Source organism: Tamandua tetradactyla, chromosome 13 (assembly GCF_023851605.1).
Source record: "Tamandua tetradactyla isolate mTamTet1 chromosome 13, mTamTet1.pri, whole genome shotgun sequence".
In the NCBI taxonomy this organism is placed as follows: domain Eukaryota; kingdom Metazoa; phylum Chordata; class Mammalia; order Pilosa; family Myrmecophagidae; genus Tamandua; species Tamandua tetradactyla.
The window spans coordinates 52754233-52778014 of NC_135339.1; the positions used below are offsets into that span (position 1 = coordinate 52754233).

The window sequence follows — 23782 nt, forward strand, 5'->3', positions numbered from 1 at the left end:
GATTCCAAAAGGTGGAGGCCCTACAAAGCCGGGGATAACTTTCTGAGAGATGAAGTATGTCCTGTAGTGAATGCATGTATAGTGAGTACATGTCAGATGGTAGGAGTAAAGCGGCAGCCTGGACAAAGAAAAAGCATGCCCTTTAGTTTAAGTATTAGAGAGTGGTAAACCGTCATTCTTATTTCTGTAACGTCACAAAGGAGAAAGAACTAAGTATTCCTGTATGCCAGTAACACATAATTTATAAAACCTGGAAGTTTGATTGTAACTGATGTTTTGAAGCAATTTTTAAAAGGATTTATAAAATTATAAATTCCTTCACTAGTATATGCGATCTCTTAACAATTTCCGGGCGGAACAGCCTCACCAGCATGCCATGTACTACCTCCGCTTGCTGATGACAGAAGTGGCCTGGACTAAAGATGAATTAAAAGAAGCCCTGGATGGTGAGACTCTTTTCCTACTTAAAGCTTAATGTTCTCTTCATTTTTTGTTTTCTAAAATCATTTTGGTTTATCTTGATACCTAATGTTTATATGGTCTAATAACTTGCAGTTTTGTTAAAGCAGGGTATGCATATTTTTTATACAAACCTTGTGCCCTTTGAAGTGGCTTTTGCATTCAGGCAGTTTATCCGCATTTGTTACTTTTACCCTCGACCCAACAGTTAGTTATTACTGTTCATAGGCTTCTGCAGATGACTCAGTGTTCTGACCCAAGCATTTACCTCATTAACATTGATGTCTTCAGAAAAGGAAAAGTGGGCTGAGCTTGAAAGTCTTATCAAAAACAGTGCTCAGACATTTTTCCCACTCTGATATCCTTAGATCTGTTCAGTTCATTTTTAAACCTTGGAAAATGTGTAAAGCCTGGAGTTGTTCTCTTTTTTGTTTTTGTTTTGTTTTGTTTTCTGCTTTCATAAATCTAGATTTCAGAGGTTTTGGTTTAAAGTCCAAAATTCCTTGAGGGCAGCAATTATGCCTTCTTTTTATCCCCTTTATTTAGTATAATATTATGTCCTCAATGTAGACCTGAATGCCTATTGAATTAAATGAAATTTTAGGGGGTTGCTTTCTTGGAAAAAATATAGACTGATATCATCTTTTCTTACTATTTTATCTTTTTCACTAACCAGCACTACTTCACTAATTAATCTTTCTTCCTATATTCTCAACGGTAAGAATTAAAATGCAAATTAAAATAAGAATACTGTTGAATTTTTAATGATCTTGTATGACAGCAAGTCCCTATTTGTACTAATGTAACCCTATACTTTTTACATCTTCAGTGACAAGTCAAGAACAAAGTATTGAAAGTCATTATTTTCCTGGTTACCTCAGGCATTGGATAGCAGTATACATTATAAAATTCATTAAGGAGAACAGATATGTTTTTAATCTGAACATTTAATACACTTTTCTTAGCAAAATTATGATGTCATATCCAGTTAATAGCAGGAATTTTACCTTTAAAAAAATACCACATAATTGATTTTAAATATGTTGTCAAGAAACTGTATCTACATTCAGCATGACCAAAAAGAATAGAATTTGGGTTTTTTCCTCCTTTGTAGGATCTGGGTCAGCTAGCATATGAATCTTAAGCAGAATAAGCTCTGAAGGGAATATTATCTCATAGCCATGTAAAGCCTTCCTATAGTGAGCTTTATAACGAGAAGGTCAGTGCTTTAATGGTTGAAGTTCTTTACTATAATAAATAATCATTATATATGTATATACACCCTCATTCCAAAATCCAGTAATGCCAGGTTGCTTAATTTGGAGACAACTCAATGTGAGGGGTTGACTATGCCTTGAACCTCTTATGTCAGTCAGCAGTCAAAGTGCCAGGGTAGCAAGGACCTCCGAGGTCAGTGTGGTCTAGCCACATGCAGGGCTGCCTGCTGCATACCACGCCCTGGACTCCAGGTACTTAGGATATGAAATAATCAATCAGATGAGATTTCTTGAATCAAGAATCTCCCCATCTAGTAGGCAAGCATAAATGGAAACAGATCATTTTAGTAGAGACAAAGGGGTAAATGTTCTGATAGAGGTCCACAGAGAATGCTGAGAGTCTAGGTTTTCTAAGGAATACAGTGGAGCGCAAGGTGTATGCACTTTGAAATTAGTCCATCCAAGGATCAAATTCCAGTTCTGCAACTTATTATCTTGATGGCTATGGGCAAGAAATTTAAATTTTCTTAACTTCAGCCTTTCACCTTGAAAATGCATAATAATGCATACTCTTTAGACTATAAAAGAGTATTTGTAGAGTTCTTGACATGTAGTAAGCACTTGTTAAAATTTAATTCCCTCCCTGTTTCTCCTTAAATTTCACCCACAAATTTTAGCATCTGTTGGTAGATTTCGACCATAGCAGTTATTACTCTGGTATCCTAATGGAAGAGAGATAACTCTTCCAAGAATTAAATTGGAAGAATTAAATTCATAAATGTAAATGGAATGAAGGAAATAGAAAAATCACCATTAAGATGCCATAGTAATAAGTGTCACAGTCAGTATCCACCAATGGATAAAATTTGGGTAAAATTTAAGGAAAAGCAGGATATTTGTATAGTGTCAAAGTATTTCCCAAAACTTAATATTTATTAATTACAGTGGGAAGAAGATAGGCATTGATAGACAGATGGACTTTTCAGACTTGCTTAAAAATAATGCATTGTTTTCAGTTATTCAATTATAACCAAAAGGGTAAAGTAGTAAATGTATAGTGAAGAAATTTGGCTGACACCACCTTGACCAAGTGATCAGTGTTAGTTCCCCAGTACTAGGTCATATCAACATCATGTACCTGCTGAGAGGATGCACTGGGAAAGGCACATGACCTCTAGTGTTCTTCCTAGGAACACCTAAGCTCAGTTTAATCACTGGTGAATTAATGTAGTGAAAACACTTGACAAACCCAAATATGGAACATTTCTATAAAATAACTGAACAGTGTTCTTCAAAAATCTTGAGGTCATAAAAGACAAGGAGAGACCGAGGAAATGTCACAGATTGGAGGAGACTAGGAACACCTGATAACCAAATACAATGTAAGATCTTGGATTAGATCCTGAAACATTAGTGGAAAAACTAAATTCCAAATAAAGTCTGTAGTTTAGTTAATAGTATTGTACCAGTGTTAATTTCTTAGTTTTGATCATTGTACTGTGGTTTTGAAAGATGTTACCATAAGGGAAAACAGAATGAAAGTTATGTCAGTCTAAAATTATCTCAACTATAAAGTTAAAAAAAAACTCATAGGTAGATGTCACTATTTTTTTTAACCATTACAGATGTTACCCTCCCTCGCCTTAAGGCCTTTATACCTCAGCTCCTGTCACGGCTGCACATTGAAGCCCTTCTCCATGGAAACATAACAAAGCAGGTGGGTTGTGTGCTTATTTTATTATATATTTTATTTTGTATGCTGTATGATGGGGGTCACGTTTCATTCTTTTTCTATGTGACTATCCCTTTATTGCAGCTGTGTACTTATTTTATGTGGAGTTTTTGCAATCTTTTATGTTTTAGCACAAGAGATTTTTTTCACCTGGTCTGTCTTAAGACCACCACAGTGTGATTACAAGCACATTAGAGTTCTCTCAACCTTCTCTGCTCTATGGAAGAAGACAGGAGAGGACACAGGGAGAACAGAATGACAGCCGTTAACTGTGGACCTATTTTGTGGCAGCTGCCCCTGCTGGTTCCTGCCTTTTACAAGCATAGAAGGAAATGGGAGTAATTACCCCTGCTCAGTATAAGGCAACAAGATTGTAAAGCAGATAAGAGCACATGATGTAGAACCAGATAGCCTGGATTTAAATACTAACTCTATCACATACTAGAAATGTAATCTTTTGAAAATAAAAATGTAATCTTTTAAAAGTATCTTAACCCCTCTTTGTTCAGTTTTTCCTTGTCTCTAATTATTTAGAGTTATAGTAGCACTTAAATCATGGGCTTTAATGATTAAATAGTACCTGCAAAGTGTTTGGCACATGGAAAGCACTTTAGAATTCCCATGGCAGTCTGTCTCAAGAGCCCACACGCCACACCAATGTGCTATACTGCTTCCAAAACAGTATGCCTGAGGTCAGATGTAAATATTAGTGGCAAAGGCAACATTCTTACCAAAGTCAGTTTTATTCCAAACAAATCCTTATAACTCTTCCTTTGTCATGCTGTGACCCCAGGTATTTGCTGTTAGAGTCATCCATGTGGGATCAACTTTTCATCACTGGTACCTCTTTAGCTACAGCAGTGCTTTCTCCTAGTGTCGGGATCAGTGCTGAAGATTGTACAGGTCTCTACTTCTCTTTGCTATTACCATATTGACGATCTTGAAAAATGACTATACTGACAAGTTCTGTCTTTACCTATTTGAACAGGATTTCATGTATTAACTATGATTTTAAAATCCACTTTTATGATCGATTAGATTAGTTTATTTCACAGGTATATTGTTTTTATATTACAAGGACTACTATCCAGTATTCTGCTTTTGCTTTCATACAAAATACATTTATGTTTTTATGCTATGCTGTGACAGATGTACCTCTCTCTCCAGGCTGCGTTAGGAATTATGCAGATGGTTGAAGACACGCTTATTGAGCATGCTCATACCAAACCTCTCCTTCCAAGTCAGCTGGTTCGGTATAGAGAAGTTCAGCTCCCAGACAGTAAGTTGGAATGTTGTGGTTTTGGAAGTAGAGTACTTGGACAGAATATGATAGATGACTACAGATGGGTTGAATTCACTTGGACATCAAAGTATAGTTTAATGGTAGTAGTCCATTGGCAGCCTCTAATATTTATAGAAGTATGGTTAGAGATAGATAATTCTGTGAGAAAATCGTCTTGTTGGTAGGACCGGGGAAGTGAAATTGGAGGTAGGTAATAACTGTAAGGAAAATGATACTGGAACTGGTACTTGAGTGTAGAGGACTTAAGAAGTAAAAATATCACAAAGCTAAAGAAATAGTAATTGTGCAGCGTGAAATAAAATTTATTTATAAAAAATCTAAACTAGAATCATAATTGGAAACCTGTAGGAGTCTTTGGCAGAAATAGTTTAGGAAATAAGTTTTAGTATAGTAGTTTTAGGTGCAGATAACAGTACTTATTCATTACATTTATATTTTTTATGAGGAATTAGCATAAAGAACTGACAGTCATATATTGGGATTTGCAATGCTGGGATTCTTTCACATTAACAAGGTTTCTTCTGATAAAAAAACCTCATTGGTGATAAACACAACTCTGTGAATATACCGTGAGCCTTGGATTATACACTTCGGATGGGCTGTATGGTATGTGAACATATCTCAATAAAACTGATTTTTAAAAATTCATTAAGTATTATTGTCAATATTGTTCAAAACCATATAGTGGGAAATATATTATCAGAGGAATCAGAAGCATTGATGTTTTGTTTTGTTTTGTTTTGTGTTCAAAGCCAACTTTGATTGTTGGCTGTTCCTCATGCGTGCCTCCTCTGTGCTTTTTTTTTTTCCAGACATTTCATCCTCCTGAAGCGGTGCCTCCCCTCATCCCACTTCCCAGTGGACCTATGTCCACACTCTACTCATCCTTCCAGACCCATCTTAAAAATCCAAGTATTCCACAAAATATTCTCTAAAACTCCCAGCTAGAAATAATCATTCCCTCTTCTGAACTTCTCCCTATTTAAGCAATTCAGCACTTCTATTCTTGCATTGGGATTGAAGTTCATCTCCTCTCTCCTGTTAGAATGTACATTGCTTAAAACTAGAATCTGTGGTTCATTTGATTAGCTATTCGAACATATTGAACACGGTATTCAGGATATTTCTGTTGAATGCTTGAAGATGCCTGTGAGCACAGCTCTGTTGCTCTGCATGGCAGTTATCTCAGATCTGGTTCTTTCAGTTCAAAAGCCATTGCACATGGTCTTCAGGCAAAGTGAGACCAATCTAGAGACAAAATTTCAAAGTGAAATCTATCTTTGTGTATCCCTTTTCACTCTGCTTCCTGCTTCCTCTCTCATCTTCTAGGACCCTAACTCCCTTGCCTCAAAATGTTCCAGGGTCAGAAAAAAGCCTCTTAATCTTTTTATTTTTCAGTCCATTTCCCATTCTAGAAATGCTAGGTGTTAGGAAATCATTCTGATTTACCCAACTAATCAGTTGTGAATGTTTTAAAATTTTCAGGCATTGTGAAGGAAGAGACATTTTGGAGTATGCATACAAAAGCTGGAAGGGGTGGGATGCCTATTCATTGCCAGTATATATTAAAAAAGTTTGACTGTCAGTCAAACTTAGACATAATCAGAAAAATAAAATAGGTGAAATATAATTACAGGCTTCTCTGCCTCCCCTTACTAAATTAACGTATACAAGAGTAAGCAAGCATATTATTAGGTCCAAGAAATTTTATTTGTGAATCTTATACAATATTAAATACTAAACTCTGCATATATTTACTTAGTCACATTTATTGCTCATGAAATAAAGGTATTAGCTCATAAAGTATGATTATCTTTTTTATAACTTTGATGACTTATTTGATCAATAGATCTGAGTTTTAGTCTTAGCTTTCCACCATCCAACTTTGTGTCCTTGGACAAGTCACCCCACTTCTTAGGGTCTTAGCCTCCTAATCTCTAAAATGAAATTGTTGGTCTAAGTTATCGCTAAGCATTTTACACATACAATTCTATTTGTAAAATGACCTTAATTGTTGGTTTGGATAAACAATATTGGGGGTAAAATGTTAACTAGAAACACAAATACTAAAAGCATAACTAGTCATTTTTTATTTTTTGTGTACAGTAATTAAAGCACAGTTGGTATTTCTGTTGAAGTTCTTATATGTATTAGCTAGTTCTAATCTAACACAAATACTATATTGTGTATTTTATAATGATGGATCTCATTAACGTTAATGCTTAGTCATAAAATAGATCTTTTATAAGTTGTTTCCCCTTTAAATTCCATGGCTGTTAATGGAGGAGCTACCAAGTATATGTAACTGTACTAGAATTCCCTTAGTAATTTAAATGAGTTTCACGCTCTTAGCAAGTTAATTGCAGTTTGGAATTATCAAAAACACCAACCAAATTGAAGAACTTTAAAAAGCCAAACAAAACACGGACTTTATTAAAGCCCTCAATAAATTTTTGAACCTGTTGTTCTCTTTTTGTAACTTTCTAGGAGGATGGTTTGTTTATCAGCAGAGGAATGAAGTTCACAATAACTGTGGCATCGAGATATACTACCAAACAGACATGCAGAGCACCTCAGAGAATATGTTTCTGGAGCTCTTCTGTCAGATCATCTCAGAGCCTTGCTTCAACACACTGCGCACCAAGGAACAGCTAGGTGAGAGGGAAGCTGGGGGAATTGCAAGAGAGTATATAGCTTGAGGAAAACCATTGTCTTCAAAAAACATTTTCCTCATGTAGAATCACCTAGCATTGTGCTTCAGGCATGCTGTATGCAGACAGTCTTGTGAAAACCTTGTTAGGATGAGGATATGTGTTCCAGGCAAAGGGAATAGCAGTAGAAAGAAACAGGAAAATCATGTGTTCTGAGGCACAGAAGGAACCTCTGCGACCTTATGCAGGCTTCAGTGTTAGAAGACACTCTCTAGACTTGGGGGATGTTGGTAGCCAGGGTGCTGCTGTACCATGATTTAATTAGAAGAGGGCAGAACTGGAGATGGGGAATCTGGATTAAGGTATCTAGGGCATCTTTTAACACATGTGCAGTCCAAGTTAACCTCAGATAAAGAATGTTTTAGAAAACAAAAAGGCAGAGTTTTGGCAACCAGGGAGGAGAGACAGTGGCATTGCCCAGTTGTTATAGAAATAGGTATCGGATTAGAAAGAAAAGATAACTCCATGTTTGCTGTGTTCAGCTTCACTGTAACTCATCCAGTCCAGTGGTTTCTAACCAGAGTTGGATATAAAAACAGTCCGCAGAGATAGTCCGCAGAGATAAATCGGGTTAAAGACTAAATTGGGGCATCTTTACATGTACTGATGAATCTGTGAGAGTAAATAGAACGACTCAGGGAACTTGTGTAGAGGGAGAAAATAGGTGGGACTCACAGGCATCGTACTTGTTAGAGATGGTGGTTTAGGGCAGAGCATCTGAAGGAGGCAAGTGAAGATCTCAGATTAGAAAGTATATTAAAGGGAGGTGGCATATGGGCTCACAAGGTGACAATAGAGTATGACCATGAGTTAGCCTGGTCTCTGCAGAGTAGCAGTCTGAACAGAGTTGGTCCACTGATTATCTAACAAGAAGTGCAATAGTAAAGCCAAGTTTATATAAGAGACTTGGATTTAAAAGGAAAACAAGCTTTGCACAATACTTACGGGATGAAAATGAGCCCAGCATTCCATAGGGATGGGACTTATTTTAGCAGAGGTTGAAGGAAATTAACCAGCAGAATGAGGATTTGTGGGACATGAGTTTGAAGGAAAAATAGGTGTTCTTTTTTAAGGAAAAGTTATCTCCAGATTTCTGACTTTTCTTCAGAGAGCTGTTCTTCTCTATCCTTAGGAACTGAGAATATCTTAATTGCTAGTATTTCTTTAAAGGTGAATAACCTAAAGCCTTAAACTACATTTTATTTACTCTAACATGATAATTTTTGAAAGATTGACATGACCTGTGTCTAAAGTGTGCCAAGATCCTGACTGACTGGCATTTGTATTTCAGGCTATATTGTCTTCAGTGGGCCACGTCGAGCCAATGGCATACAGGGCTTGCGATTCATCATCCAATCAGAAAAGCCACCTCACTACCTAGAAAGCAGAGTAGAAGCTTTCTTAATTACTATGGAAAAGTCCATAGAGGACATGACAGAAGAGGCCTTCCAAAAACATATTCAAGCATTAGCAATTCGTCGCCTAGACAAACCAAAGAAACTTTCTGCAGAATGTGCTAAATATTGGGGGGAAATCATCTCTCAGCAATACAATTTTGACAGAGGTAAAGTAAATTAGGGCTCTGACATTTATGGAATATGTGTGTGATATTTGAGGCCATTCTACCAAATGCTACTCATTTTGTAAGTGATTGCAAAACTGATTTGAGAATTGGGGTAGTGCTGCTAAAGAATCTTCATTTACTATAACAATGATTTCCTGTTAGAATCTTTCTTTATCTTTTCCTCTTCTTTAATATAACAATGATTTCCTGTTACAATCTTTCTTCATCTTTTCCTGTTCTCCAAAACTAAAGCTGGATTCACCTGTATCTCACAGTAATATGCTAATAATAAATCTAATTTCACTTTTTTTGTTCAGTCAGTGTGTCCCTGAGGCTCTGAGCACAAGTATGTAGATATCTCTTTCCTCCAACACTGAAGAAATAGAAAATTTGCAGATTGAACTCACCTCAGTCAAGTTTTGCCCGGCAGCACAAGAGTTCAAACAGTTGTCTTTAGGGATCTTCAAAGATTTGCACTGCTTTTAGATTTGGAAAGACTTTGCTCCCTGAAGAAGTCTCCTGCCTTATCAGCTTTCTTTCATCTCTCTTCTAGAGCAGAGATTAACAGTGGAGTGCATTAGGCTACACCACAAGTCAGGGAAGTTGGTTGGGTTGTGTTCTCATTCTGATACCAACAAACTGAAGATTTTGGCCAGGTCACCTTTTTGGGACCCCATCTCCTCATCTGTAATTTTTCTTGCACTTGCGTTCACTTTTTTTTTTCTCCTGGGTTCACTTTTAATGATAATATTACCTACCATTTATAGAGCATTTTATCTTACATCTGTCATGTTATGTCCATAGATCATGTTCCTTAGTTCTCACTACAGCCCCATTAACTAGTTATTTTCCTACATTTACAGAATAGATAACTGAGGCTCAGAAAAATTGAAATGATTGTCAAAGAAACAGCAGTTCCTAAATAGAGAACCAGGATATGAACTGGGTTCCAGAGCCAGGGCTCTTTACCACTGCACTATCTCCTCTTACTTTTTTTTTGTTTAATTGAAGTTGTAAATTTATAGAAAAGTCATATAATAGAACTATTACTAACACCTTGCATTAGTGAGGTACCGCTGTTATAGTTGATGAAAGAATATTATAATTTTACTGTTAGCTATAGTCCACAGTTTACATAAGAGTATATTTTTTTCCCCATATTTCACCCCATTGGTAATACCTTGCATTATTGTAGTACATTTATGGTAATTCATGAATGGGCATTTTTATAATTTACTATTAATTATAGTCCATCATTTACAATAGCTTTCATTGTTTTGTACTGTCCTATGCTTTTCTTTTAATTTTTATTCTAGTAACATGTATATGACCTAAAATTTCCCCCTTTTTAATTACACTCACGTATATTATTCATGCTGTTAATTAGACTCACAGTGCTATACTACCATCATGAGTATCTATTTCCAGAATTTTACTATCAACCCAAATAGAAATTCTCTGCAGTTCAAGCATCAACTCCCCATTTCTTACCCAGCCTAGCACTTGGTAACCTATATTCTAGATTCTAACTCTGTGAGTTAGCTTGTTCTAATTATTGTGTATAAGTGAGATCGTACACTGTGTCATTTGTGTCTGGCTTGTTTCACTCACCGTGATGTCTTCAAAATTCATCCATATTGTCGCATGCATCACGACTTTATTCCTTTTTAACACTCAGTAATATTCCATTGTACAATATTTTATTTATCCATTCATTGGTTGATGGACACTTGGGTTGCTTCCATCTTTTGGCAATTGTGAATAATGCCATTCTCTGAACACTGGTGTGCAAATTACTGTTTTGAGTCCCTGCTTTCTGTTCTTTTGGTTTTTTACCTAGTAGTGGTAACTTTATACTTAGCTTTCTGAGGAACTACCAAACTGTCTTCCATAGCAGTTGTACTTTTTCACATTACCACCAACAATAAATGAGTGTTCCTGTTTCTCCACTTCCTCTCCAACACTTGTAATTTTCTGTTTCTTTAATAGTAGCCATTCTAGAGAATGTGAAATGACATCTCATTATAGATTTGATTGCATTTCTCTTTTTATGTGCTATTTAGCCATTTGAATATTCTTTTTTGGAAATGTTTATTCATGTCTTTTGCCTATTTTTTAATTGGGTTGACTTTTTATTGTTCAGTTTTAGGATTTCTTTATTCTGATTATTAACTCCTTATCAGATGTATAGTTGCCAAAAGTTTCCTCCTATTGAGTAGGTTGTGTTTTCACTTTCATAGTAAAGTCCTTTTGCTGCACAAAAGTTTTTAATTTTGATGAGTTCCCATTTATCTGTTTCTTCTTTCATTGCTTATGCTTTGGGTGTAAAGTCTAGGAAACCATTTCCTAACATAATATCCTGAAGATGCTTCCCTTCATTTTCCTCTAGAAGATTTATAGTCCTGGTTCTCATATTTGTCTTTGATCCATTTTGAATTAATTTTTGTTTATGATATGAGATAACGCTCCTCCTTCATTGTTTTCCATATGGATATCGAGTTCTCCCACCCCATTTAGTGAAGAGACTGTTCTTTTCCAATTGAGTGGACTGGGCAACCTTGTCAAAAATCAGATGGGTTCCGGGCCAAGATGGCATCTTAGCAACGTGCACGTTTTAGTTAGTCCTACAGAACAACCACTAAATACCAGACACAGTACAGAACAGCTCCTGGGGCCATGTCAGTGACTGGACACACAGCGTACCCCAGTCTGGACCAGCTGGACCAGCAACGAGACCCCCCCAGAATTGTGAGTTCACCAAGCCACGACAGCTGGTGCTCCTCACCCACTGGCTGCTTCCCAGAGGGGAAAGGAAAGAGACTTTACCAGCTGCAGGGGCTGAGCCCAAACAAATGCCAATTGTGGAATTAATTAACAAATTCTGACTATTAAAAATAGGCCCCCAGCTCAGGTGAACCTGGTCAAAGTGGAGGTCACTCATTTTTGCCCTGGTGCCAAGGGAGCAAGGCTGACAGAAAAAGAAAGAAAAAAGGAAACAGAGGTTTTTCTGGCTGTGTTTCTACAAAGGCTTGACTGCCTTTGGATTCAGTGTCAGGACTTCTCAGGCTGCAACTTCCCCAGGCATAGGCAGAAACAAGCTCCTGTGAGGGCTTGTCTGGAGCCTGTGCCTTCCCCAGGGGAGGGATAAAGCCCAACTCAGGTGGAATCCCACCCTCAAGGAATTCAGACACCAGGGCTTGGTAATTTGAAGCCATTAAAACCAGCCTACAACCTCTCCTCTGTCTCCACCACACCCCCAGCAGGGAAAGTCTGCCAAAGTTAAATGTACTGCATCATCTTATGCTGGTGGGACCTGCAGGCAGACAAGTACCACATACTGGGTAGGATAAGAAAAACAGTGCCCAGAGACTTCACAGGAAAGTCTTTAAACCTGCTGGGTCTCACCCTCAGGGAAAACCGATACAGGTAACTCTTTCCTCCTGATAGGAGGCCAGTATGGTCTGGGAAAATCTGGCTGGAGTCTATAATACCTAAGTAGACCCTCCTAAGTGTGTGTGTGTGGGGAAGGTACCATACAAGAAGGGCAAGAAACAAGAAAATGAGAACTGAAAAATTTTCCTCTGTTAAACAAAACCTAAGTTAGAGGTCCAGATAAAGCTGAACTGAATGTCAAAGAACAGATAGACAACAAATTCATTCAACAAGAAAACCCTAGGTAAAAGAAGTGAAAGCAATCTCCAGAATAAACTAATTAAGGTAATTAAATGCCTAGACTCCAGCAAAAAAATAAATTACGGTACACAAATTGAAGATATGGCCCAGTCAAAGGAACAAACCAACAATTCAAATGAGATACAAGAGCTGAAAAATTAATTCAGCATATATGAACAGACATGGAAAACCTCATCAAAAACCAAATCAATGAATTGAGGGAGGATATAAAGAAGGCAAGGAATGAGCAAAAGGAAGAAATCGAAAGTCTGAAAAAACAAATCACAGAACTTATGGGAATGAAAGGCACGGTAGAAGAGATGAAAAAAGCAATGAAAACCTACAATGGTAGATTTCGAGAGGCAGAACATAGGATTAGTGAACTGGAGAATGAAACATCTGAAATCCGACAAGAAACAGAAACTGTGGGGAAAAATATGAGCAGGGACTCAGGGAATTGAATGACAATATGAAGTGCACGAATATACGTGTTGTGAGTGTCCCAGAAGTAGAAGGGAAGGGAAAAGGAGAAGAAAAAGTAATGGAGGAAATTATCACTGAAAATTTCCCAACTCTTATGAAAGACTTAAAATTACAGATCCAAGAAGTGCAGCGTACCCCAAAAAGAATAGATCCAAATAGACGTACACCAAGACATTTACTAGTCAGAATGTCAGAGGTCAAAGAGAAAGAGAGCATCTTGAAAGCAGCAAGAGAAAAGCCATCCATCACATACAAGGGAAGCCCAATAAGACTATGCATAGATTTCTCAGCAGAAACATACAGGCGAGAAGACGGTGGGATGGTATATTTAAATTATTAAAAGGGAAAAACTGCCAACCAAGAATTCTATATCTAGCAAAATTGTCCTACAATAATGAGGGGGAAATTAAAACATTTTCAGACAAAAAATCACTGAGAGAATTTGTGACCAAGAGACCAGCTCTGCAAGAAATACTAAAGGGAGCAGTAGAGACAGATACGAAAAGACAGAAGAGAGAGGTGTGGAGAAAAGTGTAGAAAGGAAGTCTATGAGTAAAGGTAAAAAGAAGGAAAATTAGATATGACATATGAAATCCAAAAAGCAAAATGGTAGAAGAAAGTACTACCTGTGCGATAATAACACTAAATATTAATGGATTAGACTCCCCAATCAAAAGACATAGACTGGCAGAATGGATTAAAAAACAGGACCCATTTATATGCTGTCTCTACTCAGAGGACATGAGGACAAGGACACAAACGGACATTTGCACACCAATGTTTACAGCAGCATTATTTACAATTACTAAGACATGGAAACAGCCAAAATATCCATCAACAGACGGGTGGCTAAACAAACTGTGTAATATGCATACAATGGAATATTATGCAGCTGTAAGGCAGAAGAATAAAGTTATGAAGTATGTAACAATATGGATGGACCTTAAGGACATCATGCTGAGTGAGATTAGCCAAAAACAAAAGGACAAATGCTGTATGGTCTCACTGATATGAACTGACATTAGTGAATAAACTTGGAATATTTCGTTGGTAACACAGACCATGAGGAGATAGAAATAGGGTAAGATATTGGATAACTGGAGCTGAAGGGATACAGATTATGCAACAGGACTGAATATAAAAACTCAGAAATGGACAGCACAAGACTACCTAACTGTAATACAATTATGTTAAAACACTGAATGAAGCTGAATGTGAGAATGATAGGGTGAGGAGGGCTGGGGGCATAAATGAAATCACAAAGAAAGATAGATGATAAAGATTGAGATGGTATAATCTAGGACTGCCTAGAGTGTATAATGATAGTGACTAAATGTAGATATTTTAAAAATGTTCTTGCATGAGGAAGAACAAAGGAATGTCATTACAGCAGGGTGCTGAAAATAGATGATAATTAATATTTTAAAATTTCAACTTATGTGTGAGTTTAAAGCAAAAAATGTTTATTTGGTACAAAATTTATATTTTGACTGCTGCATTTCCTAATATAATTTATGCAGATAGTTGGTTGAACAACATAAGTACTTGGAACCTTGGGTAGGACATGAGATTTTGTTAGTTTGTCCAGAGTGATGCCCTGATGAATCCCAGAGTGATTTGATCAGTGAGTAGAAAAGTATTTGCAAAATCCCCTTTGGGGAATGGTGAGAATGGGGGAAAATTCAACCTCCCCAAGTTGAATTCTTGATATTTTCACAAGCAGTGTGGACAACCAAAGCTATAGGTTGAGGCCCCAGTCTTGGGGTTTGTTCATATGAAACTTAACCCCACAAAGAATAGGTCATGCCTTCTTAAAATTAGTCCTAAAAGTCACCCCCAAGAGAACTTTTGTTGCTCAGATGTGGCCTCTCTCTCCAGCCAACACAACAAGGAAACTCACCACCCTCCCCCTGTCTATGTGGGACAGGACTCCCAGTGGTGTGGATGGACCTTCCTGGCAACGTGGGACAGAGATCTTGGAACGGACGGAGACTCAGCATCAAGCAATTGAGAAAAACCCTAAAATGAACTGAGACAGCTACAAGGGATTGAGAAAACCTTTCAACCAAAAGGGGGAAGAGTGAAACGAGACAAAGTGTCAGTGGCTGAGAGATTCCAAACAGAGTGGAGAGGTTATCCTGGAGGTTATTCTTACACATTAAGTAGATATCACCTTGTTATCCAAGATGTAATGGAGAGGCTGGAGGGAACTGCCTGAACATGTAGAGCTGTGTTCCAGTAGCCATGTTTCTTGATGATGATTGTATAATGATATAGCTTTCACAATGTGACCGTGTGATTGTGAAAACCTTGTGTCTGATGCTCCTTTTATCTACCTTGTCAACAGACGAGTAGAACATATGGAATAAAAATAAATAATAGGGGAAACGACTGTTAAAATAAATTTAGTTTGAAATGCTAGTGATCAATGAAAGGGAGGGGTAAGGGGTATGGTACGTATAATTTTTTTTTCTGTTTTTGTTTTATTTCTTTTTCTGAATTGATGCAAATGTTCTAAGAAATGATGATGAATATGCAACTATGTGATGATATTGTGAATTACTGATTATATATGTAGAATGGAATGATCATATATTAAGAATGTTTCTTTCTTGCAATTCTTTTTTAAAAAATTTAAAAATTATTAAAAAAATAAAAATCAGTTGGTCATGGTGGGGCACAGTGGCTCAGCAGCAGAGTTCTCACATGCAATACCAGAGACCCCGGTCCAATTCCTGGTTCCTGCCCATGACATAAAAGAGAATTCAGTTGATCATAGATGTGAGGGTCTATTTATGAGTTCTTACTCAATTCCGTTGGTCTGCATAGCTGTCCTTGTGCCAGTACCATGCTGTTTTGACCACTAAAGCTTCAAAATGAGTTTTAAAGTCAGGAAGTGCGTCCTCTAACTTTGTCCTTTTTCAAAATGGTCTCGGCTATTCAGTTTTTGAAATAAAATTAATAATTGTCTTTTCCATTTTGCAAAGTAGGCTGTTGGAACTTTGATTGGGATTACATTGAATCTATAAATCATTTTGGGTAGAATTGACATAACAATATTTAGTCTTCCAATCCATGAGCATGGAATGTCCTTCCATTTATTTAGATCGTCTTTGATTTCTTTTAGCAAAGTTTTGTCGTTTTTGCTGTGTAAGTCCTTTAATGCTTGGCTAAATTTACTCCCATGTACATGATTCCTTTAGTTGATATTATAAATGGAATTTTTTTCTTTATTTATTCCTCAGCTTACTCACAACCAGTATACAGAAACACTACTGATTTGGGGGTGTTACTCTTGTATCCCACCACTTTGCTGAAATCATTTATTAGCTCTAGTAGCTTTGTTGTAGATCTTTGGTACTATAGGGGAGTTTTATTTCTTCCTTTCCTGTCTGGATTTCTTTTTTATTTAATTGCCTAACTTCTCTGGCTAGAACTTCCAGTACAATGTTGAGTAACAGTGGTAACAATGGGCATCTTGTTCTAGATCTTACAGGGAAAGCTTTCAGCCTTTCACTATTGATTATGATGTTAATTTTGGGTTTCTTATATATGTTCTTTATCATGTCGAAGAGATTTCCTTTTATTCCTGTTTTTCTAAGTGGGTTTTTTTTTTTCTAACTGCTTTTATCAAGAGAACATGCCTGATTTTGGCACATACCTTTGCATCAATTGAAATGATAGTGTGTTTTGTCCCTTTGTTTTGTTAATTTGTTGTATTGCAATAATTGATTTTCTTATGCTGAGCCAACATTACATACCAGGGATAAATCCTACTTGATCATGGTGTATAATTCTTTTTATGTGCTGTTGGATTTGATTTGCTAGATTTTTACATCTATTTCATAAGAGAAATTGGTCTGTAATTTTCTTTTCTTATAGATTTTATTTTTTGGAGCCTGTGGCCCTGTAAAACTTTTACCCTGTTTTCCCTAATATACATCTTTCAAAACCACACTACAATGATCAAAACTAAGAAGTTAACACTGGTGCAAAACTGTTAACTAAACTACAGACTTTATTTGGAATTCAGTGGGCTCTGTCATTTCTGAGATTTCTCCAAAATGTCTTTTCTTTTGAAGACTCTAGTAAACTAGTCAAGACCCATCTGGAATGGGTGGAGTCACACCTACAATTGGGAGCACCGCGTCTCCATGGAGATAATCTAATCAAAAGTTTCCAGCCTACCTTATTGAATCAGGATTCAAAGAAACGGCTGCCTCCACAAAACAGAATCAGGATTAAAACATGGCTTTTCTGGGGTACATAATACTTTCAAATTGGCACAATGTGTTAACCCTGAAAGTAGTTTTTCCATCTTGCCTTGGATTTTATTATTGATTGTCTTTGTGTTAAGGCTTTTCTTTGTCACTTGTTCCAACTTATTCCAGACCTTTAGAGCAATCTGATTCTTGCCCTGGATATGTGGTGCAATTTTTAAAACTACAAAAAAAACTGCAATTATTTCACCTCCTGGAGAAAGTTTCTCTTCCACTTTCCATCTCCTGGAATCTTGATCTTTTGTCTGTTTTTGTGCAGAATTTTCTACCTAGGTCCTATGATTTGTTTCTCTCTTTTCCTTTGTGTCCCCTTTTTCTTATACTTTTCAGTTCTGGAATCTTTCTTGTCCCTTTCAGCATTTCTGGTTCTCCTCCACCCTTTTTTTCTGTGAGTCTTCTGCCTCCAGTTTCTGCCCTATTAGGGTATCCTGCCCTGAGGACCAAAAAGGGTCAATTTAGAAAGGTTGTTCATTCCAGAAAGGTCTTTTTTTGTATTTAGGTGATCCAGCAAACAAAGGCAGGATTGAGTGTGTGCACCTCTTGCCAACAGTTTTGCCACTGTCTCTGTTTTTTCCCATCTCTTGGGTCACTTTGGTATGTGGCGCTCCTCAGCCACTTGTGTTCCATTCTAGGTCTCGTGGATTTGGGTCTCTGTGCCTGGATATGTATCAGTGTATAACTCTTTGCTGTGAGTGGCTCTCTAGTCTGCATCTACAGCAGTGGGTACCGGAACTATCCTGCCTCTGCATAGCTCCAAAATTGCTTGGGATCAAGTGAGGGGGAAGCATCCAGACTGGCGAGTCCAGGATAGAAATCTCCTACTTGACTTTGGATATTATTTTTCTTTTTCTTTGATTCAGCACTTGTGGAGTCCTCCAGACTCTCGTCCTCCAAAGTTCCAAGCAAGCTGGATTTGTCCTTTTATTAGTTGAATCTGAGGGAACACTTTTCCAGGGGATATCTTATGCCATGGTGATGACATCCTCTCCTCTTACTTTAACTTGAAATTTACTCCCTTAATACTTGGAGGAACAAGTATGGATACTTAAGAAGCTTGGAGTGAAGTCTGCTGTCATTTAGTGTATTTTTCTGGGCTATTTAAAGTGGAAATATTAGTAAATTATTATTTGTTTACTTTTTCAGATAATATAGAAGTTGCATATTTAAAAACACTTACCAAGGAAGATATCATCAAATTCTACAAGGTAAGTTTAATTTACATATTTAGGTTTTGAATGATATGGAAAAATACTATTTGCTATAGGTTGGATTAACAAAGGTGTTTTTCTATGTTTAAGTATTTTGGACACAAACACATATTACTGTTAGAAAAAAAGGAAGTAGTTAATGTTATCTTTGTACTCTTCCTTTCCCTCTGGACCACGGAGCATGACGGCCCTTCCTAGCTTCCAGAGCAACCTCTTTAGACTCCCCTTTTGTTTCTCCTCTCCTGTTCCCAATGCCAATCCATAAACAACATTGCTGAGATCATTTGGTGAGGAGGAAGAGCAAAGAAAAGAAATGGAACTCAAGAATCTGGTTCTTTTCCAATCTCTGACAGCTATATGTTTTCTTTGCCTGTTTAGGCTGCTTTTTAAAATAAATGATTACTTACCTTTGAACTGTTTTCAGAGTTCTTATGAGTTTGGAATGCCTGTGTATACTGAGAACATTTATCAAAAGAAAGACACCACCATTAAAGTCTTCCTTGGGCTTTAAAAGGCCTGAACCACCTAAATTTACTCATCTACAACAAAATCCTAAGAAGCATAGCAAAATTTTTGTTATGATATGTAATGTGTAACAAGCTGGGGCCTCTCAATTGTATGAAATACTTATATGCCTTTTTTTGCAGAACAAGGAGTAGAATTATTACCTGTAATTATCATAGCACCTTAGAATTGTACCTTTAGTGTTCTAGCCATTTCTGATTGGTATCTACAATTTATTATGTGCCAGGTCTTTGTTGAGGAACTCAGTCCTGCTCCAAGTAGAGAGATGACATCTACTTTACAGTGTCATTTTCCAGTAATATATTGTACCTGCCAGTACAAAAGTTATACTTGTGGCAGTTCTCATTAGAATGATTTGTAAAATTAGTTATACAATAAGGCCTAATCACATTTCTCTCCTATGTGGGAGTTTTCAGTGCTTATTTACTTTATCACTGCTAGTGCAAGGTGAGAGAGTGAGGACAAAGAAGCAGTCCCTAACCTGAAGGTGCTGATAAATTCCTAGGAGAATATGCTGTGATCTTACACCATTGGCAGGTTATTTACAACCTTCCCCCCACCTTCCAATCCTCTACAAGGCTGCTACTACCTTATATGTGGTACATTGCTTCTCTCTTGAAGCTTTCAAAATCTTCTCTATCTTTGGCTTTTGACAGCTTGATTATAATATGTTGTGGTGTAGATCTATTTGGGTTTATCCTTATTTGGGTTAATTGAGCATCTTTGATGTGTATATTCATGCCTTTCATTAAATTTGGGAAATTTTTAGCCATTATTTCTTTAATATCCTCTCTGCCCCTTTCTGTCTTCCTTCTCCCTCTGGGGCTTCCATAATGCCTATAATGTATGCTTAATGGGTCCCACAGGTTCCTCAGACTCTGTTCACTAATCTTCATTCTTATTTCTACTCCTCAGACTGAATTATTTCAGTTGTCTTTTAATTAGGTTCTCTGATTCTTCTACCAGCTCCTTCTACTCTTTAACCCTTCTAGGGAATTTTTCATTTGTTATGGTGTTTCAGCTCTGTTTTGTACCTTTTCATCATTTCTATCGCTTCATCAGTGTTCTTTTTGTATTTCTTTATTGTTTTCCTAATGTCCTTTAGTTTAGTCCATGTTTTCCATTAGCTCTTTGAGCACAGTTAGGACCATTGTTTTGTTTCATTTTTAACCTAGGACCGTTTTTTAAAGTCTTTGGTATGTCCAGGTCTGGTCCTCCTCATTGGTGATTTCTGGTGCTTTAATGTTCTCCTTTTCTTTTTTTTTGGAAAACTTCTGGATACAGGCCTTTTTATTTTTTTTTTTTATTTTTATTTTTTTATTAATTAAAAAAAAGAATTAACAAAACAATTAGAAATCATTCCATTCTACATGTACAATCAGTAATTCTTAATAACATCACATAGTTGCATATTCATCATTTCTTAGTACATTTGCATCGAGTTAGAAAAAGAAATAAAAAGACAACAGAATAAGAATTAAAACAATAATAGAAAGAGAAAAAAAAAACAAACCTATACCTCACATGCAGCTTCATTCAGTGTTTTAACATAATTGCATTACAATTGGGTAGTATTGTGCTGTCCATTTCTGAGTTTTTATATCCAGTCCCGTTGTACAGTTTGTATCCCTTCAGCTCCAATTACCCCTTCTCTTTTTTTTTTTTTTAATTAACGGAAATAAAGAAATTAACCCAACATTTAGAAATCATACCATTCTACATATGCAATCAGTAATTTTTAACATCATCACATAGATGCATGATCATCATTTCTTAGTACATTTGCATCGGTTTAGAAGAACTAGCAACATAACCGAAAAAGATATAGAATGTTAATATAGAGAAAAAAATAAAAGTAATAATAGTAAAATCAAAACAAAACAAAACAAAACAAAAACCTATAGCTCAGATGCAGCTTCATTCAGTGTTTTAACATGATTACTTTACAATTAGGTATTATTGTGCTGTCCATTTTTGAGTTTTTGTATCTAGTCCTGTTACACCGTCTGTATCCCTTCAACTCCAATTGCCCATTATCTTACCCTGTTTCTACCTCCTGCTGGACTCTGTTACCAATGACATATTCCAAATTTATTCTCGAATGTCTGTTCACATCAGTGGGACCATACAGTATTTGTCCTTTAGTTTTTGGCTAGACTCACTCAGCATAATGTTCTCTAGGTCCATCCATGTTATTACATGCTTCATAAGTTTATCCTGTCTTAAAGCTGCATAGTATTCCATCGTATGTATATACCACAGTTTGTTTAGCCACTCTTCTGTTGATGGAGATTTCGGCTGTTTCCATCTCTTTGCAATTGTAAATAACGCTGCTATAAACATTGGTGTGCAAATGTCCGTTTGTGTCTTTGCCCTTAAGTCCTTTGAGTAGATTCCCAGCAATGGTATTGCTGGGTCGTATGGCAATTCTATATTCAGCTTTTTGAGGAACCGCCAAACTGCCTTCCACAGTGGTTGCACCCTTTGACATTCCCACCAACAGTGGATAAGTGTGCCTCTTTCTCCGCATCCTCTCCAGCACTTGTCATTTTCTGTTTTGTTGATAATGGCCATTCTGGTGGGTATGAGATGATATCTCATTGTGGTTTTGATTTGCATTTCTCTAATGGCCAGGGGGTTCTCCTTTTCTTAGGCTATAGCTTCCTGTTTTTGGTTTTGTTTGGTTTTGGTTTCTTATGTGTGTTATCTTTTGTTGAAATCTTGACATTTTAATGTGCTATTCCTGGAAGTTATACTCTGGGGGATTCTGTTCCTTAAGCTTATGTCCACCTTGGTTTTTTGTTTGTTTGAGGTAAGCAGCTTTATTATTTGCATCTGCAGAGCCAAAGGCTGAGCCTAAATGCAATTCACTGACTCCCTGAGCTAACTTCTGCTTTCCCTCTTATGCCCTATTTCCTTCCCTCTTCCCCAGCTCACTGCATATTTGCATATCGCTCTTTTTTTTATTGTGAAATATAACAATAAAAAATTTTTTTATTGTGAAATATAACATATATACAAAAAAGCAATAAATTTCCAAGTACATTTTGACAGGTAGTTATAGAACAGATTTTAGAGTTTGGTATGGGTTACAGTTCTACAATTTTTCATTTTTTCTTCTAGCTACTCCAAGACACTAGAGACCAAAAGAAATATCAGTATAATGATTCAGCTGTCATACTCATTTGTTAAATCCTATCTTCTCTGTTATACACCTCCTTCTCTTTTTTTCTCTTTTTTGTGAAAAATAACATATGTATAAAAAGGAAATAAATTTCAAAGTACATTGCAACATTTAGTTGTAGAACAGATTGCAGTTTGATATGGGTTATAATTCTACAATTTTAGCTGCTCTAAGGTACTGGAAACTAAAAGAAATATCAGTATAATGATTCAACACTCATACTCATTTGTTAAACCCGACCTTCTCTGTATAACTCCACCATCACCTTTGATCTTTCTCCTACTCTTTAGGCGTTTTTGGGCTATGCTGATTCTAACTTTTTCATGTTGGAAGGGGTGTATCCAGCTTGTTGTCAAGGAAAGACAGAGATTTCCTTGAATGCTAGGAACTAACAAACAACAACAACAACAAAACTACCTTTACCTGTCTTTGCATATTGGCCTGTGCAAATGCTCATCTTCAGATTAGCTGTTTGGAAAATAGCTCTAGGCAAAAGTGAAGTTTCTTCCCTGGTCCTTCTGCACAAGCATCTTATGTTAAGCACACATCCATGGCCCTTAGAATTGCCCCATTTACAAGGATATGAATGTGTTCTCTTCCCTAGGAAACAGCAGCTCCTTAAGGTCCTGGGCCCTGCCCTAGGCAGCCAGAACTCGATTGCTCTCCCACAGTATTCTGTAGGATAGTTCTGTGAGCTACCTTCTACACACAGGGCAAGTTCAAGGATGGCAAGCCTGCAATGAGTGTCCTCGTTCAGTCCTTCAAGCTGCTACCAAACAGATTGGTCCAGACGTGCATTCTTGTAGTATTATGTGCACAAGGATTATTCTGCTCCCTTCTGAACCAAGACCAGGGCTCCACACTGAGAGCATAGAGTGCCTCTGTGCCAAGCCAGTGAAGGGTGGGCAGGGTCCATCAAGGGTGCCAGAAAACCTCACCATTTTTAAGTTGCCTTTTTCTAAATTCAGTGTTATCTCTGTTAGTGCAGTGCTTGAACTGTTTTCTGTAGCTTTGAGAAAGATGTTTCTGTCAGTTCTTGTTAGGTGTTTAAAGCTTCTGTGAGAGAATGGAGCCCTGGAATGTCTCACTCCACCATCTTGATCAGAGCTGTGGTGCTTTAATTTTGACTTACAAAATATTTCCTAAACTGATTTTACACAGACTACCCAAAAATATCTTCTGGGACTCTAGTGTTCCTGCAAATAGAGTTTGTAAGAAAATACAGATTAAAAAAAAAGATTGTTCAAAGTTGTTTGGGATGCTGAAAATGGTCTGAAACTTAAGAGGCTATTCCACTGTCTACTGATACAAGTTGGCAAAGGGCAGTGAAGGATTGGATGAAGAGGGATTGAGAATAGATCTTTGGATGCAAACTTTTTACTTCGGTAAGTAAGAAGTTCTTAGATGAAGTACTGCATGCTCCTGGGGTCATACCCAGGCTGAG

The 23782-nt window shown here is 37.0% G+C and overlaps 1 protein-coding gene across 3 annotated transcripts in view; it reads left to right on the forward strand.

Moving 5' to 3' along the window:
- Window positions 1-23782, forward strand: part of IDE (insulin degrading enzyme) — a 124208-nt gene that overhangs the window by 95494 nt on the left and 4932 nt on the right. For all 3 annotated transcript variants that reach the window (XM_077125432.1, XM_077125431.1, XM_077125433.1), the window contains exons 17-22: window positions 326-446; window positions 3302-3393; window positions 4576-4687; window positions 7199-7366; window positions 8714-8986; window positions 18565-18626. In XM_077125432.1, coding sequence (XP_076981547.1) covers window positions 326-446; window positions 3302-3393; window positions 4576-4687; window positions 7199-7366; window positions 8714-8986; window positions 18565-18626 — 828 coding nt within the window. The remainder of the gene's footprint in view (window positions 1-325; window positions 447-3301; window positions 3394-4575; window positions 4688-7198; window positions 7367-8713; window positions 8987-18564; window positions 18627-23782) is intronic.